The sequence below is a fragment of the Terrapene carolina genome, unplaced genomic scaffold (genome assembly GCF_002925995.2).
Source record: "Terrapene carolina triunguis isolate 2854851 unplaced genomic scaffold, T_m_triunguis-2.0 Scaffold21, whole genome shotgun sequence".
Lineage (NCBI taxonomy): Eukaryota > Metazoa > Chordata > Testudines > Emydidae > Terrapene > Terrapene triunguis.
Window position 1 is genome coordinate 35,309,833 of NW_020664372.1, and position 27,749 is coordinate 35,337,581.

Here is a 27,749-nt window from a genome sequence, read left to right on the forward strand (position 1 = left end):
CGGGAGGTCAGACTAGATGACCATAATGGTCCCTTCTGACCTTAAAGTCTATGAGTCTATGAGAACAGTGGTTTTCAACCGGGGGGCCCACAGTGTCGAAGGGATCTGTGAAAGGTTGTCGTTACAGTGGTTTTCAACCTGTGGTCTGCAGACCCCCGGGGAGTCCAAAGACTATGTCTAAGATTTCCAAAGGGGTCCGCACCTCCATTTGAAATTTTGTAGGGGTCCACAAATAAAAAAGTTTGGAAAAAAAAAACCAACCCTGTCCTAAAACAAATACATTTTGACATTTATATGACTGATTGAAAGGGTTTTAAATCTCCTCCCCCCTCCTCATCATCATCATGAAGGCTTGAGGAAGCTCGTTATCCTTCTAACTCATTGTCTAGATGGCAGTTAGCACTCAGCCAGCCAGGCTGTAAACCTACAGCACACTAACCTCCAGGGCTGCCAACTGTCTAATCACACAAACCCAAACACACTTGCTGCCCCGCCCCTTCCCTGAGGCCCCACTCCACTCACTCCATTCTCCCCTCCCTCCATCGCTCGCTCTCCCCCACCCTCACTCACTTTCACCGGGCTAGGGCAGGGGGTTCCGTTGCAGGAGCTCTGGGCTGGGGTCAAGGGGTTTGGAGTGTGGGAGGGGGCTCTGTGCTGAGCCTGGGACAGGGGGTTGGGGTGTAGGAGAGGGTGCGGGGTGCAAGCTCTAGGAGAGAGTTTGGGTGTTGGAGGGAGCTGAGTTCTGGGGGACAGGGTTGGAGTGTGGGAAAGGGTGCGGGCTCCGGGGGGAGACTCTGGGCTGGGGCAAGGGATTGGGCTGCAGGAGGGGGTGAGGGAAGGAGTTTGGGTGCAGGAGGGGGTGCAAGCTCTGGGAAGGAGTTTGGGTGCAGAGGGGCTCAGGGCTGGGGCAGGGGGGTGGGGCATGGGAGGGTGTAAGGGGTGTGGGCTCCGGCTGGGCAGCGCTTACCTCAGGTAGCTCCTGGTCGGTGGCACAGCGAGGCTAAGGCAGGCTCCTTGCCTGCCCTGGCCCCCCGCCGCTCCCAGAAGTGGCCGGCATGTCCTTGCAGGTGGGGGCATGGAACAGGGGACTCCATGCACAGCCCCTGCCTGCAGGCACTGCCACTGCAGCTCCCATTGGCTGCAATTCCCGGCCAATGGGAGCTGTGGAGTCAGTGTTCGGGGTGCGGGCAGAGTGCGGTGACCCTTGCCCCCCGGCAGGTGCCACAGGGATGTGCTGGCTGCTTCCGAGAGTGGCGCAGAGCCAGGGCAGGTAGGCAGCCTGCCTTAGCCCCTCTGCACTGCCAGACTTTTAGAGGCCTAAAATCTCTGAGATAGCCTGATACCAGGAGGGTTGGCAACCCTACTAACCTCCCAAACACTCACTTGCCATGTGGACCCTGCTGCTGCACAGTAACATAGTGCACTTTGACCTATACTTGTTTGAAACAGGAAAAAATCAAAGAACTCTACAGAACTGTTAGTGAATGGCAGCAGGGTCCATGCAGTCACTTAGTGCATGTCAGACTAAATCAGGTGTAGAATGCTCCAGTTTGCTTTGCACTAAGAGGCCATATAGACAAGCCCTGAAGCAGATAAATTAAGTGCTACTGAGTTTACTACACATCGAGTTTTCAAACATGACCCTACAAGCAGAGGTCTTGTCTACTTTGCATGGACACTGAAAAAATCTCATGGGACTTTGCACAAGTAAGGGTTTGCCCTGATGTTCTGGGTGAAATTTCTCCTTCCCCTACCACTCTTATACTATGTGACCCATTAGCTATTGCCTCCTACTTCAAAGGTGGTAGTATTTTAGTGATGCTACATGCAGATACTTTTTAAAGTATTTGGGGATTTTTTTGAGATTAAAGGCCTGTAATGGCAGCACTCACCTTGAGTGCCTCTTTGAGGGTGGGTGTGGTACTGTAATCTTTTTCCTCCTCCTGGCACCCCCGGTAGGTTGCTGACCTCACTAGGTGGGCCTTCAGTGGCTCAGTCCTCCAGCCAAATCACACAGTCAAAATGGATGAACCCCTTCCAGGGCAGAGAAAGTCAAACAAACTGTCTGCCCTCACCAGGGTCTTCAGCCCCATCGCTAGGCCCCACCCTTCATTCCGGCTTCTAAAGGCATTGTCCCCTTCTTGGGACTTAGGCCACTTTTCTAGTGGCCAGTGGGGGAACCCAGAGTCACCCACAACTCCAGGTTCCAACCTAGGGACCTTGCATACTGCTGCATTCCCTGGGCCCCTTCTCTCCTGCTCCCTTTACCTTCATCTATTACCTTAGGGTTAAACTTGACAGGTCCTCTCACTCCCAGGTCTAGTAAATCCAGCCAGTTGAGCTCCTTTAGCCAGAGAAGAGCACCCTTTCTTGCCCCTCTGGTCCCAGCCAGGAACTGACCAGCTAAAGCCCTGCAGTTGCTTTTATCTGAGCCTGCTGGGCTCGGATTGGCTGCTTCCACAAGGCCTCTCTAGGCAAGCTGGGAGGACCCATCTCTGCTGCTCCTTCCTGGGGTGGGGTATAGTAATACTCCAGCAGGGGTCCACAAAAGGCCAGGTACATCCCAAAGTCCTACATAAAATCACATGATTATAAATGATGCTGCTAACTTTAACATAATGCTGTAATACTTACTGTATATTTTGATTAAACTGTAATAATCTGCATTCCCCATCAATTTATTTGTATTTCCTAGACTCCTATATAGCATGTAATATATAGGAGAGAAAAAACACACCACGAAAGAAAAAAAGGTATATCAATCACTATCATTACTGCCCATTCTAAGACCTGAATTCATATAGTTGCTTATAGTTTGATGAACATGGGAAATCCTGAAGGATTACAACTATAATGAAAATAAGCATTTTATAAACACATACCTATGATGGAATCCCTTCGGAAAACATCTCTATCAAAAATGTAAAATGACAGGTGACGAAAACTCCGAGGAATTTCACAGTAAAAGTCTTCTCCATAGAAGGGGCTGGGGAAATAAGAAGAGTTAGTATTGGTATCTCAAAGTAGCAAGTTGTTTTTACTTCATACCCTGAATGTTGACTACACTTGCCTTTGTTAGGCTGCATCTGTGTGTATGCACTAAGCTACATCTCTAGGCACTATATCACTTTGATTTATTCCATTAATATTAAATGCCCTGCCGCGCTTCCGCCTAGAAACAGCCCGGACAGGTCACCGCTTGTGGGGAGCCACCCGAGATGAGTGACAGATCTGGCACCCTGCACCCTTTCCCGTGACCCAAGCCCCCCTCCCCTCCTCTGCACCCAAACTCCCTCCCTAAGCCCACACGCCACACACCCTCCCGCACCCCAACCCCCTGCCAGCCCCACGCCAACCAGACTATAAACTGGACTTTCAATGAAGATCAGAAATGCCGGTTTATACAGCTTTCTGGTTGGTGAAGTGCCGGATAAAACAGCTTTTACTGTATAAAACAAGAGGCAGATAGAAGGATGAGCAAAGGTAACAGTGAGGAAGTTATAGTCCATGTATTCTCCAATGCACGTTAAATCAGCTCTTTGAATTAATTAATTTAAAATGAAAACCTCACATCCAACTCCTCCACTTTTTCCAAACAAAAATCTCAAATCCAAAACTGATTAAGACAATTGGTAGTAACTAAGCTTTTGAGGTGGGTTTGTGATGTTTATTATCTGTTAATACTGAATATCCATTTCCTCCTGATTATGATATACAGAAGAATGATCTAGCTAGATCAACAGAAAAATTAATGATTTTTCCTACAGTTAGGCCAAATTCAACAATGGATAAAAATATCATTTTTAACATAAAAATCTGTTTAGAGACTTAAGTAGCTTCCCTTGAATCCTACTAGTTTAAACAGAGAAACACCTCAGACATAACAGCAACCCTTTCAGTTTTTTTCTATCCAATTATGTGGTTAAGGAACTGTGTATAAGAACTACAAGCATCTATCAACATTATTTGTGCAGTGACAGGTCTATCGTACTAACACAGATTTTTCACCCCGAGACACTTAAACTCCATCCGCCCAGTCAAATCTACCGAAGCATGAGTCATACTGACAGATGCAGCAAGCACTGCAGATGTAGACTTAAAAATAAATCACTAATTCTAATTAATAGGCTGAAAGCCAGTAGTTTTTTTGTTTAAAACAGACCTCCCTATTGTCCTGGCTGGGCACAAGACTGGGAGACAGATTCATTAAAGCTACAGTATTTAAAAAAAAACCTTCAACAGTATTCTGTTAAAAGATTTAATACTCATCTGAGTTATTAATAGTTCCTTACATTAACTTTCCATTTTTCTTGCATTTTATCAGCATATGTCATTCCCTTGGCTCTGTCAGGACACACATACATTGCTCCTATTATACACAGCAAAAGCATTTTAGGTCACTGCACACCTCTTTTGTTCACACTGCCTCCTAGAACGAAATAAATTCTTAATGGATTTCTATACTCTCTTAATAGAGTTTTGGAGCTAGCCAGCAAGTCTCATTCATTATATAGCAAAACGTGGGACTAAATGTCATTTTTATTGAGAACATGACACGATGTATTAATGGTCAAAGTCATGCAATATTATTCAGAATTCAGAAAAACAATTTTTAAAAATCCATTTATAATAATATATGCTGCAATGTTGAGAAATGTGTCCCGGATTAACAAATGAAGCCCATAGTACAGACTAGTAGAGCACTACTATAATTAAACATAGATTCCCAAAGGAAGATTCCAGAAAACAAAAAATTACAGTACATCATTTGGTCCCTCTCCTGCCCAGTCTCCTCTGGATGTCAGCATCTGCTCCCATTTATTGTGTCTCAGCCTCAGAGTATTTCAGAATTGTACTTGCATACACAGCTTCTAACTTCTTTGAGGCTTTGCAAAAGGTGTTGCATACACAATTCTTGGTCTCTCTATTCTTCAGTTGGACAATATTTACTTGGTAACGCCTTAGTTTAAGCAACTTTATAGATGTTAAATATTTACTTTACTCACAGATCGGGTACCTTCTGACAAAGTTTACAACATGTACTTGCTGCATTGGCACTTTTCCTTGTTAGCTATGACAGCATGCCTCTTGTCACTTTTGCCTGTTTTCCTTCTATGAAGAAACCTTATCTGATCTTCAGGACTGTGATATTGTTTTTACAGATACAAAAGCTTTAAATTTTGCACTAGCACAAACTTTTCTACCAAACTGAGCATTATGAACAGCTCTCCTAGCATAATGGTTCCTAAGGGGGACCATAAGGCCCTAAACCTGCAAACGCTTATGCAGTTGACTTCAACAGGACTACTCATGTGCACAAAGTTAAGCATGTATAACAGAGTTGGCATGATCAATGCCTAAGCATTAAAGTATCTAAGTTTCTCTGTAGAAATTCTGCTTGCTTTTTCTAGATGTGCTAGTGAATCTATCCATAAAGTCTGTCCTTTCCTTCCCATCAAATACTGATACATAATGGGCGCCACCACAAAAAAGACGCTGAAGAGATGATGCTTAGTAAACTGTTAATTATATACCCATTTCTCCATTATGATTCCTAGATTACTATGCCACCTGAAAGTCTGAGAGGTACAAATATACCTAACAGTCTTTTCCCATATTTATTGCACACTCCTTAAACTCAGATTAGCATTTGATACTAGTAAAAATGTATTCAGGGACAGTAATTAGCCCCCCCAAACAGACCTCCAAATGGAACAGTAAAACCACCATCATTTGAAGCAGTCAAGAACAGAAAACAGAGGAAACAACATATGGAAGTGCACTGAACATTTCTGGAGAGTGGCCCAGAGAAAGAAGTCTTTAAAAGCCTGTTTACAATACATGATATTGGAAAAGAGCATAATGAAAGGGAGAAACGCAAAGGTAATGCAGTTAGCTACATGGACACGAGACTTACTTGCATGAGTAGTCCCATTGAACTCATTCGTGTGCCTCACAGTAAGTGTTATTCTCACTAGTGGTTGCAGAATAGGGCCCTTGTTTTACATTTTTGAAAACTCTGTTCAGTGCTTTCCTGGTTGTGGATTTTGCAGACCGGGTTTTACAATATCCTACTCCAACGCATTCAGGTAGTGTCTTTTTCCTATATTGTACTTTTAATTTATAAAAGAAAGCACATTTCTTACACGCTGCACGTATTTCCCAATTGATAATTAAGCAGCAAAACTTTAACTGCAAGAAAATGCACATTAAATCTAATCTGATTTCCCCCCTTCCTCTTGAGTGGTAGGGTGGCTTTGCAAAAACAATATCTTCTTTTTGAAAGAATCAAAAGAAACTACACAACTGCTGTGAGCTTCCACTTAAATTGCAAGCTTATCCTTAACATATCTCTTCAAACAGTGCCCACTTTGTCTCAAGCCTGGACCTGAGGAGCAAGAGGTCACAGCAGTCAAACCCCATGATTTATTTCTCAAGCCAAATTGTCTTGAGCATCAGCCTCAGGGCTCCAGAAACCTCATTCCAAAAAACAAAAATTGCCTCCCCAAAACAAAAAGGCAATCCACCCTGTTTGCTGCACTAAATGCTTTTATTTGACATAGGAAATTAATAAAAGTCAGCAGCATCAAGTTACATAGCCCACAAGAGACTGACAAAGACTTCAAGAACAAATACCAGAATTACCCCAGCTGAAGAGTCAGAGATCTGTCAGAATTTAAATGACTTCAACTTGAACTTTCAATTAAAAAAAAATTTCCCTGGTAGACTAGACCTACTCTCTCATTGGAAGATTTAATTTGGTGAAGAAAATGGGGTAGAGGTGTAGTTTTTGAACATCAGAATAAGCATCAATAATTGCAAAAAGAAGTGTTTAAAGTATCAAAATAGCTTCTGATTCTTTTAAGTCTTTCAATGACTGCCAAGGGGATGGAGCTGTCGGAAACAGATTTGCAGTGACAGAAGCCATGCTATGCTCTCCTTTTTACCTAGCAGTCAGTATGAAATTCGTCTTCTTTAAAGTAGGTTTGAAAATGTTTAAGTTTCAGAAATCCTTTGACACAGGATATTGATTTTAAATTCCTTTATATTTTTATTAATTTAACCTGCCTTGGGTTTTATTATACTTCGATAGACTGGTGTTCTATACATAGAATAACAGCGCTTTTGAATCGCTAGCGTCACAACTGCCACATCCAGCAGTTGACGGTAACTACTCCATAACTAAGGGTGAAGCTAATATCTCATAAGCAGATTCATTTTGAATACACCTCAAGTTGTCGTCCCTCCACCCCCATCTGATCTTCCTGACGTTTCACATGCCAATCTCAACTGTTGGAGAAACATGGCAGAGCAGGAATCTTCAATGCATGATCTGGGCATGGAATGGGAGTCTGGGGAGGAGGAAGGGTGATTTTGAGGCAGGCAGGAGACTGGGGCAGTGGATGAAAGGGGGGAAATGACAGGAGACTGGAGGGCATAGAGAAAGACAAGGAAAGGCAGAGGCTGTTAAACACTTAACTTTAAAAGTAGGTAACATATTGTAGCTTTTAAATCCCTAAATTTTAATCATGAGAAAAGCTTCCCCTTTCCACCATCTTTTACTCCATATTCCACCCAGGTTTCATCATCTTCCCTTTCCCTCCCTCCCACAGACTTGCTAAAGCCCATGGGAGCGAAGCCCTTTGCTAGGCCTCATCGGGGCACAGCAAAACTCCTTTTCTGAAGGTCTTTTATGCCAACCTGATTCAGCAAGGTGCTTAAGCACTTTCCTCAATTGGAGACTTAAACCTCTTTTCTCCAATGAGCAACAGCAAAGTCATAAATAAAAACTGCATATAAAAAAAAGTGCAGCGCGATTTTCCTTAAAAATGAATAGTTAACACTGGAGAAATATTATTTTCCTCAAAAAACACCTGTTTTAGTGCCCAAATGTGAATTAGTCTGGAAATAGTAAAGGAATCCTTCCTGTCCTCTTCCAAATACTACTTCACTCACCCACATTCAACTCAATTTACAGACAGGTTTCCGATTCAAGATCCTATTTCTGGTTATCGCCTAGTCATTTTTTATTTTGGCCTATTACAGTTGCCAAGTATCCAGTTTTCAACCGGAATGCCTGGTCGAGAAACAGCTGGCTCCGCGCAGCTCCCGGAAGTGGCCGGCATATCCTCCGGCTCCTAGGCACAGAGGTGGCCAGGTGGGCTCCGCACGCTGCCCCTGCCCATGGTGCTGGCTCCACAGCTCCCATTGGCCGGGAACCATGGCCAATGGGAGTTGTGGGGGCGGTGCCTGTGGACGAGGCAGTGTATATAGAGCCTTCTGGCCGCCCCTGCACCCAGGAGCCAGAGGGACATGTCGCCACTTCCTGGGAGCCGCCTAAGGTATGTGCTGCCTGGAGCCTGCCCCCTGCACCCCCTCCCCATCTCAGCCCTCAGCCCCCTCCCCCCTTCCACATCCCAGACTCCCTCCCAGAGCTCGCACCCTTTCTGCAGCCCAATCTCCTGGGTCCCAGGCCAGAGCCCCCTCCAACCAGAGCCCTCACCCCCCCACACCCCAATCCCCAGCCCAGAGCCCCCTCCAACCAGAGCCCTCACCCCCCCCTGCACCCCAATCCCTAGCCCAGAGCTCCCTCCCACACTCCGAAACCCTCAGCTCCACCCTCCAGCTGAGAGCCCTCTCCCTGCACCCCAAACCCATCATCCCCAGTCCCATCCCAGAGCTCGCACCCCCAGCCAGAGCTCCCCCCTCCCACACCCCAATCCCCTGCCCCAGCAAGTGAGCGAGGGTGGGGGAGAGCGAGTGATAGAGGGAGGGGGGATGGAGTGAGCGGAGGGCGGGGCTAGGGTGTTCGGTTTTCTGCATTCAGAAAGTTGGCAACCTTACTAAGCATATGTTTTTGCAAATTCCAGGGGGAAAATGTTTAGGAGCTGGACTGGGGTGGGGATGGGGGAAGTCAGGTGGAGTGAGTTTAAGAAATGAAAAATTATATAGGAGCAGATCTCTTAACTGTCATTTTTCAAACATTCTGGTGATTTGGGTTTTTTAAAAGATGCAGGATTTTGTCATTACTTTTCAGTGTTAGCTAGACTCCACAGAACCATGTTCAACCTTAACTGTAAAAATAAGTTTTGTTTGAAAAATACCTATTAAAAATTATCATCACAATCAATGTAAATTGAAGGAACAAAAGTATGCAAACTGAATCATAGACTAGAACGACTTCTTCAGTTTCAAATAATGTTGCAAAACCCAGCGTTTATTTCTCAACACTTGGGTTTGCAAAAGCAGTCTTGTTCTCATTTTGGCACTGATAGTTCAGTGGATAAAGGGAGAGAGTTGCAACATGAATAATAATGAAACTGCCCAAACCAAACCTCTTTGTATATAGATTTTTCTTCTCCTTTTTAAACCTGCCTTTGTACTTGAAAGTAAGGACCATTAACATGCTACAGAGAACTCTGCATCCTCTGACTAGTCCAACTTGTTTAGAAATACTGGATTCATCCTGCTGCATGAACTGAAGACCAGAGTTCACATCACAGTGTGAGATGGAAGAAAAATAAATAGACTGAAGGAGTCTACAAAAGGGTACTTGCCTGTTTCTGAACAATTCAGCATTTGGCTTATAAAATGTGCATACATACTTTGCAACATTTCATTAAGAGAGTGATGAGGGAAAAAAGGATTCTTCAGAATACTTATATAAGACAGATAACAAGGGAATTGGATGAACTCAAATTCTAACACAGTGTGTGGTTGCTGCTACTACAGAACTATAAGATGAGGATAGACAAGGTGAGATTCTGTAGAAGTAGCCAAAAGAGGCAGACAAAGGGTGCTGGGAATCTAAAACATTTGCTAAAAACACCCATACTAGATCTGAAACAGTTTTGGCAGAATATATACAACTGGAAGCATATGGTTAGATAAGAAATACACCTAAAACAAACCCACACAACTTAAGCCATTGTGAAAGTACAGACCCTCTTCTAATATCCATCCACTGTGCATAAGCCATTTTCTCATAAGTAATTGGGTTGAAGGACCTGATAGGTAGTGCTGTGTCATGAATTCAAGCACATATATACATCAACAAAATCAGAAAATCATTACTGTTAACTACATTAGATCCAAGGTGGAGGGTGGGGAGATTTTAGCTAGAGATATAGTTTCACTTGGTGTAAAGTAGCCTGGTTCAGCAGAGGTCAGTGGAGCTATGCCTACTTACACAAGTGGGGATCTGACCCATAGTACTGATGTTTCTGCTGGAAAAAGAAGGAATCTTTCAGGAGTGTAAGTTTCTAGGCTTGAACAATTTATAAAGCAAAAGAACCCAACTGTGCATTATTTTTCAGCTGGTACCAAATAGAAAGAACAACAATATGGTGTTTCTTTAAATTTGTTCCATTCTATTTTCTACCACCCCTCCCATTTTTTTCCCTAAAACTTCCTCAGCCTGTTCTTTTACTGCTTTTATTCTGTGTGGATATCTGGTGCCCTTACAGTCTCACCCTGCCAGCTCTGAACCCTATCCACTGACTGACATACCTACCAAACACCAAAAATTCTCCCTTGCCCATTTCTAGTGACCTTGTGACTCTCATAGCCATCAAATTTCCTCCCCTCCCACAAATAGAAATATCCTTGTCTGGTGGGATATTCAGCCTCTATCTGTACCCCCCTGACAAAGTGGAACTCAAGTTACAGATGTGTTTACTTTGTAGAAATTTCTCAGGTTCTTAAAAAAGTCTACAACAATGCTGATAGTTACTCATATGGATAGCTTTCAATACTGATAAGTATTCTCATTCGTAAACCCCTCAGAGCCTTAATGTACACCATGCCTCCTCCCACAGCCCTGCTTCCCCTTCTGGCACTCTGTCCTGCTGTGTTACATGTCTCCCCGACAAAGTCTTGCTCATTCCCTGTCCCAATAATCTCTCATGGGCAGTCTGATTTGCCCCAAGCATCTCTTCCTATACAGCTCCACTCCCCACAAGCCCCCTTACCACATTAAGCCGTTAAATGTGGATACATATCAATGTTTAGCTCCATCAATATTGATACATATCAGTGTTTAAAAGCAATATGTGGTAACTGAGTACAGGGCAGGGTGGGACCAGGCAGTGTGTGTAGGGGAGAGTACATTGAGGAGTGAGGCTGTTGTGGGAATGGCAAGGAAGCAAACAGATAGGAGAGAAGTGCTCTCAAAGCACTGCTTATGACATTCGGTTCAAAGCCTCCTTCCCCATGGCCTTTATGCTGGGCAGAGCTCCGTGTTTCCCAGAGGCAGATGGGCAACACTGGAACATGTAAGGAGCTCATGTATCCAAGTAATTCTATCAGCTAATCTTGGCGTATCTCCAAAGTAAGTGGAACAACTATGTATTTAAAATTTGAGAAGTGGCTTGTGTCCAACACATCCGAATGTGAGCGAGAAGTTTGGAGTTAGTGGTTGGTTAGCTAGAGGAACACAAATAAATGTGAGAAAAACAAAGCAATTTTTCTAAAGCAAGTATTTTAAGACGATATCAGCAAACATTAAATATTTTATTAAAAATTAGGGCATCTATATGGTTGGTTAGTGCACAGCAAGCCAGAGTCTAAACCTACCATGCATTAGACTGTCACATGTTATCTGGCTGTGTGGATACTGCTACTGTATACCACAAGTTCCATAATGTACTTTGACATACTGCTGCTCCAAACAGTGTGGACAAGCCTTTATACAGAACAGTAACTCTTTGCAAGAATGAATTTATCAAATTTAGTAACTAAGTTCAGTTGGGGCAAAGTGTGAAACAAAGGAACTTTATTCTTGTGTTAAGTTCAATGTACCCTTAAACTATGGAGTTGCTACAGACTTCTCCTTAATATTGTGGTCTCTCTACTGTGAGGTTGCATCAGTATTTTCTGTTTTACAGGGTCAGTACCTCAGTGTCTCAGATTTTTCCAGAAGGGAGATAAATTAAGATTGCAAGGGCAATGTCCACTCCAGCATTTCTGAACTTGAGTGCGCTTGACTTAACAGCCTTTTAATCCTTTATGTATTTTCCTAATTTTGATGGGGTTTTTAATAGTTTAGTTTATTGATGACAGCAGCCTTAATTAACATTAAACAAAGTCTATTGTTTGTGAATATGTATTATACATTCACACAAATGCAAGTAGTCTGTGGTTGGCACTTTCCCTCCCTGCCAAAATCTAGGGACAGTAGACTCAAGGCCCAGGTGGTTTCTTTTCTCTTACGCAGTTTTTGATCACTCTATCCAAGGTGTGAAAAATTCCTGTCAAGTAGTAAGGAGCACTAAAGGATCATGGAGCCAAGATACTTGATCCAACTCTCTGAAGCACACCAACCATTTAACTCTTCTTCCACACCGCTCTACCTTTACTGGTACCATTGAAACATTTAGAAATGTTGCATTCCCTTTACTTAAGATTTGAGAAGCTACCTTGATTTTCCTGTTGCAGCTGATACTGCCCTTTAAGTGAATGGAAACATCTGATGCAAGCAAAGGCAACATCAATCTTAAGGACAACAAAATTAAAAGTGCAGTCTCTATCGTGGCTCAGCGTGGAGGGAAAACCTAGGGGGGAGGGCGATGTTAGAAAGTGAGCCCAGCCTGCACTGGCTGTTACCCTGGAGCTGGACTCTCAGAAGTGGGGTCTCTGCCTTTGATGTTGCTCTGCTCCACTTGTTTCAAATTCACTTCCAAAATGCACCATTTCTGCATTCTCTAAGGGCAGAATCCTCCTCCCAGCACACCCAGGGAACCAGCTACTGGGTGGGGTTGCAGCCTGCTACCTTGTGAAAAAGGGCGGGGACTAGATGTTGGAAGAAAATGAAACAGAGGTGAAGGCAATGGGCTCTGAAGCCCCCATACCCAGCTCACTGCTCCTTTAGGGTGACCCCTACCCACAAGCTTACTGCTCCTTTGGGGCTAGATCCAGCTCCTGCAATTGAGCAGGTCAACTGCTGGCAAAGAAACCAAACAAGGCCATGATGTGAGGGCCCTCAGCTGCCATGCTGGGAAGCAGCCCTGTGTACTGCAGTGCTGAGGGTCTGGTGGTATTGGATGATTCCGGGGCAGGTCCCTGCAGCTTGAAGGCCTTGGGCGGAGGAAGCTCTAGGAGGAAAGGGCCCACCAGCTAGGTTTGGCCCAGTCCTCTCCCCAGAGTTTCTCTGGGAAGCTTGAATCCCCCTGGACCCTACCCCCACCTTCTCACTTAGTGACAAGTAGAGCATGCTAAGGGGAGACCCAGCGGGAGATGCACCTTGCATGATGCAGAGACCCTCCCTGAGCCCCCTACCCTGCTCTGCTGATGCGCAGCACCATCCCAAGCCCTCCAATCAGTCCCCCTTGGGGCAGGCCTGGCCTCCAGCCCTGTGATCCTGCCTGGGAGCTGGATCAGGGCAGGCCATGATTGCATGGGAGCATAACAGCAGCCTTGGCCAATCTGCACCCTCAAGCCCCTGGGCCAGTGAGGAGTGTAGGCAGAGACCCACGCTATGTACCCCAACACCTCCACTCTGGCCTGAGGTCCTTCCCCAGTTAGGTTGGCTCCAGGGAGCTAGTCCAGCAGAGCAGGTGTGCTGTTGCTGACAAATCCAGCACACTTGTTCAGGTCAATGTGGAGATTGTGGACAGCCCCATAACCTCGGGGTACCAGACCTCTTCAGCCCCAGATGCGGCAGGGAGCTGATCTGGGAAGGGGGTCCAGCTTTGAGTCAGTGCCTGTGTGGCTCTGGCTGCCAAGGGGGCATAGGTGTGGGGTGCCTGCAGGAGGGAGGCAGGCAGTGGCAGCTCTGGTCCGTGGGGCTGGTCCTGGCTGGCTCCCCACTCTGGCCCACTGGCTATCATGGCATTCCACCAGTGTCACATGACACATGACTGTGTGCAGGCAGGGTCGTCCTACTATGAGATCCTGCTCCACCCCCTTCCTGGCCCTGTCAGATATAGGGCTTCACCAGTCAAGCTGGACTAGAGCTTCGGGGTGGGTGGGGGGGGGGGGGGGGGAGAAATGAGCCTCCTCTAGCCCTAGCCACCCTCTGCCTAGGAGTATCTCCACTCTTCCTGCTTCTTCCAGTCAGGCACTAGAAAGCGGTCCTAGTAGGAACCTTAAATCTTTGATTCAGTATAATACAACAGCCCTGTTTTGATGCCAAGAGAGGTTGGCTGGTAGAAATTATGTAAAACTCTTGACAATGATTTATTGGTCTCACCTGACTTATAGAAATAAGTGTTAGATATCCCCAATGCCCACTAACCTGGCTGCTATCAAGTTTTTGAGGGGAATCTAGTGCTAATGAAAGGTATAGTAATATTGTTACTGGCCTTGTGATTAAGGCACTGGTCTGGGAAGCAAGAGGTCTAGGTTGTGTGACACCCTGGGTAAATCATTTAATCTCTGTGCCTCAACTCTCCATCTGGGAAATGGGGATAACAATATTTCCTTTCCCAACCCTGTTAGCTGTTTAGACTGTACGCTCTTCAAGGCAGGGACTCTCTTACTGTGTGTTTGTATAGCACACAAAAGCCCCAACCAATAAACCCCATTGTGTTAAGCGCTATTGTAATACACCAATGGCTCTCAAACTTCCCAAACCATTGTACCCCTTTCAGGAGTCTGATTTGTCTTGCGTACCCCCAAGTTTCACCTCACTTAAAAATTACTTGCTTACAAAATCAGACAGAGAAATACAAAAAAGTGTCACAGCACACTTTTACTTACAAATTGCTTACTTTCTCATGTTTACCATATAATTATAAAATCAACTGGAATGTAAATATTGTACTTACATTTCAATGCATAGTATATAGAGCAGTATAAACAAGTAACTGTATGAAATTCTAGTTTATACTGACTTCGCTAGTGCTTTTTATATAGTCTGTTGTAAAACTAGGCAAATATCTAGATAAGTTGATGTACACCCTGAAAGACCTCTGCGTACCCCCAGGCGTACATGTATCCCTCGTTGAGAACCACTGTAATAAACCACCTCCACATCAGTGAAGTTACCATTCAAGTGATTAGTTAAAAAATGACACATGCAGAATTCCTCACTGTACAAAATGAAATGTTTCAGCCATGTTTCAATTTTAAACCCTTTCATGTGTATACAGAGTATATGAAAAAACATCTGGAAAAAATACAGGTTCCCTCAGTGCAAGGAAACCTGAATTAGAAGACATTGTTGTAGATATGGCAATTTCCTGTGATATCCTTGGCAGACTTTATTGAATTAAGATTTAGTATTTTACGGATCCATTGTATTAAATGAATGGTTTATGCATTATTGTGGGCCGGGATTGTATATAACCTCTCAAAGGGGGAAAATGTGTCAGATGTGGAACCTGGGGGTTCAAAAGATTATACTGAACAATGTATCAGACAAGAATGGAGTTTTGGAACAAAAAGTGTTAAGTAATTTTCCTGGGGAATATCTAGGGGGAGGTGAATGCAAATTCTCCACCTCCAATTATGGAAAACCCCAGCCTTTCGAAGCGTCACCCTGAGAAGTTGCCCATTGTCTACTGATCACCTGTTACATGAGGCCAAGGTCAAAGGCCCAACCTGAAAAAAAAGAAAGACTGAACTATTCATAGTTGGTCTGGTTTGGAATCTGAGACAGTCGTGAAATTGTAACTGTGTTTGCAGGGGTGGGGGGGAGGGAGGGGGGAACAGTTATGGGTTTTGTAAGACTGATACCTACCGGAGTCCAAAGCTGGAGTTCAGGGAGAGCTCTGGTGAGCTTTTTAACATGTGTGTAAACAAAATGTTTAATATCTTTTTTTCTGTAATGCTTTCAACTTAAGAATAAACGTGCTTACTTATGAAGAGCTGTACCGTAACTTATAATTGCAGGCAATTACACTGTTCATAACCTCTGCAGAGAAAGCAAAGAGCAGGTGCTGGCCCTTTAGGTGTTTTGGCTTGCTAGGAATATCACAGTGTAGGCAGAGAACTGTGCAGCCTGGAAAACCCCTGGTCTCAAGGGAGAGAGACTTGGACTTTGCCCAGGGGAGGTGACAGCTAAGGAACTGGGAGCCTAGAGAGGATGCCCTTGAAGGAGCAATACAGGTGCAATTGCCCTGAACTGTGACAATTGTTTCAGGGTGACAAGTATATTCAACTTTATGCATATGTCGTCCCATCCCCCCCCGCAACTGTTCTAATATTTCACAGATAATTGTAAAAAAAAGCCCATAGGTCACAAAGGGGAAACAGTTTGTCATTTAACAGTCACAGTTCAATAAAAATTTTCAAACAGAGGTTTTCACTTGTTTGCTAAACTGAAAAATGCATTCAAAGGTTTAAATTGTCAATAAAAGGTGAGGAGAGATGTAATTTTTGCGATTTGCTTTCGTGGGTTGCAACACCCAAGTCCCTGTTACTCCAAGTTTTGACAAGGAGCCCAACCAAAGCATTAGAAATTGAGAATGGTGGCCAGAGTTGAAGCGCTGATTTAATATCATTTCCATGTTAAACCACATCATAGGCTTACATGGAATAGTTTGCAACAAATCTGGTGGAGAGGTAAGCATGTGCGTCTTATTTATTCGGAGCTGAACACAGCCACCCATATAATTAGTGGTTGCTTTAGCCACACATTAACATCTAATTTATATGCGTTGGATCCCATAGCTCCCTCAAAACTTTGACAAGATGCCATTAACCTTCAAACTGCATGAAGGGCTATAACAGATGAAAACAACCTGCTGCACACAAGACTGACAATGGTTCCAATAGGTGTAAGTAAGCAATGCACACTTCCTAGAAGATGATCTGTCCACCTCAAGAAAAAGAACTACACCTGCAACTCCTGCTGACTTTGACACATCCTTTTGTGACAGCCATTAATCCACTCCTGTCCAGTGCTGCTGGCCCAGTGCCAATCTTGGATGAACAACAGCATATCAAGACCAACAGCTATGTCCTTGCAGAGCGGCAGCAACTCTGGGATAGAGAGTCAGGCATGCTGATGAATTTCAGAAGCCCTAATTTACATCCACCTGTTTGTAACCTGGGACGCAAATCCTAACTAGGCTTAACAGGCTACTCACTGGACCGATCAGAGTGACTGCCACAATGCAGAAATTTGGCTTAGCTCCCTCTTACCAAGGTGATTACGGGGCAGCAATGCACACGGTCAAACATATGGTGGAGGAGTGCACAGTTAAAAGACTGGAGTAGGGTGACCAGATGTCCCGATTTTGGGGTCTCTCTTATATAGGCTCCTATTCCCCCCCACCCAATTTTTCACATTTGCTGTCTGGTCATCCTAGACTGAAGGGTGGACTGCAACCCCTTCCCCAATGATGCAGCAGTTAGATAGATGAACAATCTAGATATTGACTTGTGACGCATATGAAAGAAGCAGCAATTTGTACAAACAGAGGCACTGTAAAAACATTGTTAAAAACAGTTTCCTTCTTGATTTTATTTATTCACTTATTGGGAGAATGTTCAAGGATGAAGGGCAAATACAACTGGTAGCAGACCGTAGAGGTAGGTGGGTGTTGGGATAGTCAGGAGGGATGCTCCTACGAAACAGATGAACAAAAGTAGTAACGTGCCCCTACCCACCCTCAAAAAGAGATGGAGTTAAAGGTAGACGCTAGCTGACATGGTCAAGGGGGAAGAAAGGCTATCCCGGGAGACAGGAGGAAAGCAAGAAAAGCCAAGAGCTGACTTGCAAGTAGATGCTCCTTGGTCAACACTTCAGGATGAAAGGATTGTAGTTTCCCATGAGCACCCTAACCTGCTGATTTCAGACTGACTTCAGCCTACCACTTTAATTTAAATATGTCTAAAGACAGATGGAATTTCTCCCAAGGAAAGTTGTTATTCCTATAACATAAAAGCTTATTTTCTCAATGGAAAATAATGATTGGATTAATCCAGTGAAATGACGTCAACTAAAACAGTAAGCCCTCCTGTGAAGTGGTTTAATGATCATCCAACAGAAAAAAAAAACCCCACCACCTGTGTAATTCCTAGTTCTGAGCAACAAGATTACACTTGCTTGAATCAGGACAGAAATTAAGTGACAACTGCAAAATTACTTTCGTAGAACTATTTCAAGCTTTAGACGTGGCAAATTCTTAATTACAGCAAGAACTTTGGACAGCAACTTTATGTCATTCATTACTAACCAATTCCATTAAACTGGAAGGTGCTAACAACTTCATGATAAAACACAATTGTCCTAACTATATGTGGCCATCAATCTACAATTTGTGAGGGTCAAAATCTACACTATACATTTTGCATCTCCGTCTTTCTTGCCTCAATGCAGAACACAATAAAGACCCAAGATAAAGGTCACAAGAAAAATATTAAGTGCAGGAATCTTAAAATTATGTGGGCTAATATTAAGTAACTTGAGAGGACAAATCCTATGAAAATCAATAGGCCTTGTGTTCCTAAATCAGTTAGGAACTTTTGAAAGTCACACCTATTATCTATAATCTCATCAGCTAAACAACTGAATATTTCCAATGTAAATGTTTCACATTTAAAATCAAGACTGAATGTTTTTCTAAAAGCTATACTGCAGGAATTATTTTGAAGTTTGATGGCATGTGTTATACAAGGGATCAGACTAGATGATCATAATGATCCCTTCTGGCCTTGTAATCTATGAATATGATAACAGGAGATAGGTAGTGAATTCTAAAGTAAACCCTAACTCTGATTCCATCACTGACTTGCGTGTTAAATATACATATGCAGCCCCCTCCACCCAGCTTTCTTTATTTAAATATAAGGTGACAGAAATTAATTCTGGGGGGGAAGGAAATCCCTTTTTTCCAGAGTACATACATGCCTGAGTTTGAGTGATCATGGGTTAATTCAGTGTAAACTAAATGGAAGGATAAGCAAAAATAAGTCTGCAACAAAGGTCCGTGATTTAAAAAAGACAAACTTTAAAAAAAAAATTAATGGAATTAGTTAGGGAGTTGGACTGGACTGAAGAATTCAAGGATCTGAATGTAGAGGAGGCTTGGAATTACTTTAATTCAAAGTTGTAGAAACTATCTGAACCCTGCATCCCAAGGGAAAGGAAAAAAATTGTAGAGAAGGGTTGTAGTCCAATCTGGATGAAAAAGAGTCTCAAACGGTTATTAAAAGAAAGCAGAAGGCCTATAAGGAATGGAAGGAGGGCTGGATGAGCAAGAAAAGCTACCTCTTAGAGGTCAGAAAGTGTAGGAAAAAAAGTGAGAACTGCCAAAAGCCATTAAAACCATTCGTAAAAGGTTCTTTAGACATATAAATAAAAAGGAAAAAATGGAAACAAGAAGTGAGACTGCTAAATGCTGAGCATGGGGTAGAAATTAAAGATAATCTAGGTATGATCCAACACCTAAACAAATACTTTGCCTCAGTTTTTAATATGGATAATGAGGAGGCTTAGAGAGAGTAGCAGGATGGCTAATGTGAACAAAGGTATGGAAGTAGAAATTACCACATCCAGGATGGAAGCTAAACTCAATCAGCTTACTGGTACCTAAATCGGGAGGACTGGATAATTTCCACCCTAAAATATTAAAGGAACTAGCATGTGAAATTACAAGCCTAATAGCAAGGATTTTTAATGAGTCTGTAAACTTGAGGGTCATACTTTATGATTGAAGAATTGCAAATACAGTATCTATATTTAAAAAAGATAAAAAAGTGATCCAGGAAACTACAGGCCCATTAGTTGACCTCAGTTGTAAAATATTTTGAGAGAGAGAGTAAAGGACATAGAAGTAAATGGTAACTGTGATTTAAAAAACAAACAAACCGACAACATGGTTTTACAAAAGGTAGATCATGCAAGACCAATTTGATCTCTTTCTTTGAGAAGATAACAGATTTTCTAGGAAATGCAGTAGATCTAATCTACCTAGATTTCAGTAAAGCTTTTGATACAGTTCCACGTGAGAAATTATTTGTTAAATTGGAGAAGATAAGAATTCATACAAGAATCAAAAGGTAGGTAAAGAACTGGTTACAGGGGAGACTACAACAGGTCATACTGAAAGGTGAACTGTCAGACTGGAAGGAGGTTACTAGTGGAGTTCCTCAAGGACTGGTCTTGGGACCAATCTTATTTAACATTTTCTTTAATGACCTGATCACAAAAAGTAGGATTGTGCTAATAAAATTTGTAGATGACAAAGTTGGGAGGTATTGGGGAGGACTGGAATACCATACTAGAAAATATGGAGGACTTTGAAAACTGGCATAATAGAAACAGGATGAAATTTAAGAGGGTAAAGGTCAAGATCATGCACTGAGGGACTAACAACAAGAATTTTTGCTATAAGCAGGGGATGTATCAGTTTGAAGCAACAGAGGAGGAGAAAGACCTAGGTGTACTGGTTGATCACAGGATGACTGTGAGCCACCAATGTGATGCAGCTATGAAATAGGCTAATGCAGTCCTAACCTGCATCAGCAAGGTATTTCTAGTAGAGACAGGGAAGTGTTATTACCAAATACAAGGCACTGGTGAGACCTCATGTGGAATACTGTGTGCAATTCTGGTCTGTCATGTTCTAGAAAAATCAATTCAAACAGGAACAGGTGCAGAGAAGGGCTACGAGGATGATCAGAGGAATGGAAAACCTACTTACATGAACAGACTTAAGGAGCTTGGCTTGTTTAACCTATCAAAATGAAGGCTCAAAGCATATATGATTGGTCTCTATGAATACATCAGAGGGATAAACACCAGGGAGGAGAGGAGTTACTTAAGTTAGGGGCCAGTGTTGGCACAAGTGGATATAAACTGGCCATCAATAAGTTTAGGCTTGAAATTAGATCAAGGTTTCTAATGATCAGAGGAGTGAAGTTCTGGAACAGCCTTCCAAGGGGAAGGGCTAAAAACCTAATTTGTTTCAAGACTGAGCTTCATAAATTTATGGAGGGGCTGGTATGATGAGATTGCCTACAATGGCATATGGTCCATCCATGAATATTATCAGCAAATGTCTCCAATAGGCAGATAAGGGATAATAGATGGGGAAGGCTCTGAGTTACTACAGAGAATTCTTAAGTTTTTGGCCGGTGGGTCTCGCCCATATGCTCAGGGTCTAACTCTTCTGACCCCAAATATGGCGATGGACTTTCCCCCCAGGTCAGAATGGCAGAGACCCAGGGATGGGGGCATGAGGGGGGGGGTTCTCCTTCCTCTGCAGCATGGGGCACAGATTACTTGTTGGTTTGAACTAGAGTAAATTGTGGATTCTACATAATTTTAAGTCTTTAAATCATGATTTGAGGACTTAAGTAACTCAGCCAGAGGTTATGGACCTATTACTCGAATGGGTGGGTATGGCCTATGATGTGCAGGAGGTCAGACTAGATGATCATGATGGTCCCTTCTGGCCTTAAAGGCTGAAAGTCTGTGCCTAAACTTGTTCTCTCTATATTTTAGGCATTTTTGGGCCCCAACAGAAGTTCCACTCCTTGCTGTGAGTCTGTACCTATTCCATTCCATTCTACTATTTTACTCCTGGCTAGTTTAGTCTTATACTACACCTATCACACAGTACGGGAGCACCTTAGAAGCCATTTCTCCCAACTTCCAAGCCTATGTTTTAGGCATTGCTTATATTGGGGATTTATCCCAAAGGCAGCCATCACTGTAGCTGCACTGATGCAAATTCCTAGTGTGGCCAGCCTATTGGCACTGGTGGTGCATTAAACCATGGCAAACTGCCCCAGTGCAAATAGCTGTTTTTTCTGTCTGCACTACAGGCAAGCATCAGTGCAGCTATAATCTGATAGTTACAGTCGACTCAGATGTTGAAGGTAGACAAGGCTTTAGCCACAAGATCACAGGTCAGCAGCAGCGGGTATAATGAAGAGCACTACCACCAAGGAGGCCAGTAAAGTGCCTGGAGAAAGAGGACAACTAGATTCTAATAAGGGGGTCAGCATCCTAGGATGTGTCACTGGGGGAAAAGCATTCCACACCTTCCCCCCAGGAGACAGTTAACCAGCAAGTAGGGAACGCAGAGAAAAAAGCTGACTTCTGAAACCCCTTTTTGCTCTTGCTTTGCCTGAATACCCAAGTGATCTAGTAGTTTCAGAGTGGCTGGAGGAGAAGGAAACACTCCCATTCACCTCCAACTGCCTCTCAAAAGAGCAAAGCTGGCCAGCTGCAGGACAGAGGGATCTCAGAAAACTTAGCACTGTACCTGCCATCTCAGGATTTCGCTGTAACTGCTTTTCCCTTTCTTGTAGTCTAATTACCCTCTCCCCCACTTTTGCACCTCCAGGAATGTGCAGAACAAAACCCCACTGTGGTTTTCAGCTCTGATAGAGCAGCAGTTATAACAACAGTATGAAGGAAAAATCCCTGACAGTTGGATTAAATGGCACGGTTAAACTGACAGCTAAAAAGCATAAAGGAAGTTCAAAAGCAAGTAACCTAGAGAGCTGCATTAACTGTAACCTCCTTGGAAACTAATTATGTGCTTCCTCTCAGGACAAGAACCTCTTCACACGTAAATGATAAAAACATATAGTTAGATGCCAGGCCATGAGGTCCATAATAATGCTATTATTATAGTCCTACAATTAAAAAAAATCAGCTATGTTCTTCTCCATCCCACCAAAGGATTGGAATACTATAGAAATATAATATAAACAGAAATGTTCTAGGGTGTTCAAAGAACTGACTGAATATATCTGCACACAAGAAATATTTGTTACCATAGTGATTTCTCCACTATTTTGGTCCTGAAAACCTCCTCCTGGTCCAGGTTTACAGTACAGTAGCAATCCCTCATCTTGTTTGGCCCCGGATACGTAGGAAGATTTTTGGCTTCTCCTAAAGACAAAAAAATTCAAAGCAAACTTTAAATATGAGCAGATATTGACAGTATATCAATGGTTATATTAAAAATTATACACATTACTTTTTTATTTGGCTCTACAATGCTTCCTACCAGGTCTTTATTTAGAAGAATATTTCCAGTCCTCTGACAGGAGCAATGCTCACGTAGAATGGCAGGCAGTATGCTGCAATATGGCAATGGTAAGGGGGAAAAAATTCAAAAGCACCTAAGTCACTTATGAAAATACAACTTTGCACCTTAAATCCCATTGACTTTCAATGAAGCTTAGACACCTAATTCATTTTTGATAAAACAGAGTTTGGGATAAAATTTTCAGACCGCAAGAGACTGCAAATAAGGATTTTATCTACAGTCTGCTACTCTCCAACATGTTAGCATGAAAAGTCACTTAAATGAGGCACTGGAACATGGAGTGTAACAACACTTATCTCATAAGGTGCTTTGAAGTTTAATTAATGCTTGTAAACCCCCCTAAGGTCTTTGGACAGAGGTACTGTTTAAGTGCCAGGCATTAAAATTAATTTGTTAGACAATACGCCTTTGCTTATTTCAAAACTGCAACAAGAAACAATTACATATTCTGTATCTAAAAGAACAGGGCTGGAGAATGGAGGATAGACAAAGACACAGCAGTATAAAATTCAGATTTTTTTTTTTTTAAACCCAGAAATGAGACTGGAATAGTAGTCTCTCCCTCTACAGGTCCATCAACAAGCAAAATTGCAAACTAAGATTGCTTGGCACAGTGACAGTCCAAACAAAAGCCTAGGAAAAGAAATCAGATAACTCTCCCCACAGCTTCATTGAAACACCTTAGCACCACTTGGCAAGTGTTTTGACTTCAAGGCCAAGCCCTAACTCCTCTGAGAGCTTAAGGAAGCATTCACTCTGCATGTGCTCTTGTTTGCACTTAACAATCTGTAGGTACCACAGAAGTGATCAGATGTCACATGCACTAGAGCATGCTCCACTGATAAGATATAAGAGAAAAGGCAAGATCAGAGAGCAAAGCTTATTTGTGAACATAGATAGAAGAGAGGAGTGAAAGGAACAAGTGTAGCCTATTTATCAGACATCTGCAGTTCAGTGCAAGTCAGTTCTAGGAGAAAAAAATCTTTTTCAGTCCCCAATTCCCGCATAGCTTCACTAACAGGACCAAGTTCACTTCATCCCAATCTCATTTTGAGTCACACAATCTCTGCAGACATTAGGCCACATTCAGAGGTGATCTAAATGGTCGTTTAAATGAATCAGCAAATGGATGCAACTTCCATGCTGATGTTGGAAAAAATGAGTTGTAGCAGTAAATGCAATTCACGGGAAAAGAAGATTAAGCAGGCTCCCATCTTCTACTTTAACAGGAAGGCAAAAGGTGGTTTAGGATGTAACATCTTTCTTGACCACAGGACAACCTGTATGTCCCCTTGGGATGTAATTTACACTCATTTACGATTTAACTTGCATCATATCATCTCTGCATTTGACCTATTACAGTAAGAATGCCACCCAAAATGATGTGCATTTGATCGCCAAGACCAACACCTGAAGACTAAAGATTTGTTATGTTAAATAATTTTCTACACTTAAAAGCTAGAATGTACAAAGCTATGTAGTTTGACAGACTTTTAACCCTTTATTTTTATAGCTGAAAGATGATAAACACAATTTGAAGTGTTACAATGTGGCCAATAAAGCTATATTTCAAGTTTGTTTTATTTTTCTTTTTTAAATTAAAAAAAGTTAACTTCTCTAAGACCTAGTTGATGCCGCATGGTAATGCCTCAGTGCGTTCTTCCACTTATAGAAAAGTCAGGAAACAAATTACATTGGGTTTGTACAATTTACTACAGGGGTAGGCAACCTATGGCACACGTGCCAAAGGTGGCACGCGAGCTGATTTTCAGTGGCACTCACACTGCCCGGGTTCTGGCCACCGGTCCGGGGGGCTCTGCATTTTAATTTAAATTTTAAATGAAGCTTCTTAAACATTTTACAAACCTCATTTACTTTACATACAATAGTTTAGTTATATATTATAGACTTAAAGAGACCTTCTAAAAACATTAAAATGTATTACTGGCACGGGAAACCTTAAATTAGAGTGAATAAATGAAGACTCAGCACACCACTTCTGAAAGGTTGCCAACCCCTGATTTATTACATCATAGACTATGTTCAAGGAAACTTCTCTTTCTCTCTGCCTTAGCCTCACCTCCTCCAAGTCCCAGGGAGGACTTTCCTTTCTAGTTTCACCTTTAATTGTATGCTGGGCCAGCGCCTTTCTGGCTGAAGCTCCCTCCAGAGGCAGTCAACAGGAAGCATCATAGGAGGGTAATAAGGAAACCTCCCTTGTGGGGGCTGAGCATATTACGAGGAAACTTTTCAATTTTCCAATTAGAAACATTTTTTTTAAAAGGAAAACAACGTAGACTAAGTTTGTGAATTTTCTCCTCCCCTAAAATGGCCTCTTTTCAGAAACTCTTGATTTTTGAATAGTTTTCTGTGATAGACAATGTCCTCTCTAGTATTATAACCCACTGAAATTCTAAAATAGCTAACTTTAACTTGAAGCCCATTTTGTTGCTTTTTAATACAAGAATTACAGTATAAAGATAAGGAGAATGCAGAAGTAGTGATGTATTTGGATTCTAATAAAAAAAAAAAGTGGTTACTGGGTCTCCAAGTTTTATTTGACAAGGAAAACTCATCGGGACTGAAAATGCTGTTTATCATTGCCCTTCAGCGAAAGTATCTGAGTTAGAGGCACAGAGGAAGAAAAGAGGGAACTTGTGATTTTTCTTCTTCCACGTTGAAGACCTTGACAAATCATGGAGACTATAAACAAGGAGCTAACTGATCATTCCCACTTACCAATCATGTTACTGACTTAACCGAAGAGAGTCAAACCCTACACCGCACTATTTCTGTGTTAACTGAGACATATACCAAATAACTACTTAGGGTCTTATACAAGAACAATAATCTGAATTGTTTAGTGAGCAGTCAGAAAAATCAAGCATCCAAGGAACACCTAAGGACTCTTAGCCCTCAAGCCAGACATTCAATGTCAACAAAACAAGCCCCTGTAGAATTTCAGCTGGTGTATAGTGTCATTTAAACAAATTTCCTTCTTTGGGGTTTTCTCACTACTGTCACTGGAGCTGAACAATTCTGTTCGCATTTGTTGGTCTGAAACAAAAACACTGATTAACTCACTATGTTAGAGAGACAAGGTAGGGGAGATACTATCTTTCATTGGACCAAATTCTGTTGATGAGAGAGAAGTTTTTGAGCTACACAGAGCTCTTCCTCAGGTCTGGGAAAGTGACACTCAATACTTTTCCCAATTTCTTCTATTCCAGCTGCTGTAGACCCATTGCATTATGCATAGGTCTGGTCTGGCCACTGAAGTCAGAGTCAGTACTAGCAAAGCAAATTAATTATTCACATCCAAAATTAAGACATTTTGGACTGGCTCTGCAACAGAGTGGACTGCAGTACAGTATTTGTGATGCTGACTTCCCCTGCTGGTATGGAGTGTAATTACAGCTTAAGCGAGAACTGCCCTCTCCATGCAGCATAGAGAAAGTGGTGGCGTACGAAGAGATGTCAGAACAGAGAAACACAATAACCTAGAACGAAGAGAGAGGTATTTGTCTTCCCAACTCTCACTCAGCTTCCCTCCTCGCTCCAAAATTCATGAGTCCCTTCCTTGCTTAGGAAGAGGGATGAAGCAAGGCAAGGGATAAGGGCTCCCATGGCAGATGGCGCATGAGGTGAAAGAGGGGGGAGGGATAGCTCAGTGGTTTGAGCATTGGCCTGCTAAACCCAGGGTTGTGAGTTCAATCCTTGAGGGAGCCATTTAGGGAACTGGGGTAAAAATCTGTCTGGGGATTGGTCCTGCTTTGAGCAGGGGGTTGGACTAGATGACCTCCTGAGGTCCCTTCCAACCCTGATATTCCATGATTCTAAGAATACTGCTTAGGTGCCTAGGGACATGCACCTGCTAAAACAGAACGAGAAGCAAAATAAGATTTTAATTTTTTCTTTTTGTAGGTGTGGGAAGACTCCTAAACAAACATCCAAAAAGATGGTCCCAAAAGAAAAAAGAAAAAGCTTAAAAATAATTGTCAATGTTTTGAGTCATCTAACACTTATCTGTTGAACAAAAAAATATTTTGCACTATTTCCTTCCCTTCCTCCCCCCTTTGCAATATTACCTATGTTGTCAGATACCAATGCATCCACATTTAACCTTCAAGATTACACACACTTACACACCACATTGCACAGGTCTGGAATTCACATGGAGGGAACGGAGGGAGATTGTGAAATAATACAGCTACCAACCTGCCCAGTGCCTCCCCAAGAGGCCATGATACTGCTGCTGAAATGGAGTAATGCTAGCAAGTATCCTGGAGAGTTGGAGGGATCTGGTTTTATGTGGCTCTGCCAAGTTTGGGTGCAGATATTATGGACAGTTCCATTGGGATTGGGGGAGGGGGGAGGGAAGGTACATTTAAATCAGGCCTCTGAAATCTGTACTTTTCTGGCCTTTTGGAGTGAAATATGCTGATCTTTGCACAACTAAATACCCATTATACACTCAGATGCTATCTTATATTAAGTGCAATAGCACTTATAACACTACACCCATTAAGGTAAATTTAGTTATGTATCCCATCAGCTTTATGTTTTGAGATCATCCAGCACTAGGAAACAACTTATATTGGATATGTTTGATTTATTGAGTGGATGAAAGGGAAATCAATCCCCTTAGGCTTAGACAAACAAAATCAGTGAAAAAACAGCTGAGCTTTCTACACCCTGGCATTCAATTTCAGGCAGTGGGCAGAGAAACTCAAGGACAGAAACAAAAAACAATCTGAAAAAGGCAATATATACACAAGCTATCATCAACAATGA

General features: G+C 42.6%; 1 protein-coding gene across 2 annotated transcripts in view; it reads right to left on the reverse strand.

Moving 5' to 3' along the window:
- Positions 1–27,749, reverse strand: part of RASA3 (RAS p21 protein activator 3) — a 248,415-nt gene that overhangs the window by 110,774 nt on the left and 109,892 nt on the right. For both annotated transcript variants that reach the window (XM_026647661.1, XM_026647655.1), the window contains exons 2-3: positions 22,678–22,795; positions 2,883–2,986 (exon numbers count right to left, since the gene is read on the reverse strand). In XM_026647661.1, coding sequence (XP_026503446.1) covers positions 2,883–2,986; positions 22,678–22,754 — 181 coding nt within the window. In that variant the 5' untranslated portion in view covers positions 22,755–22,795. The remainder of the gene's footprint in view (positions 1–2,882; positions 2,987–22,677; positions 22,796–27,749) is intronic.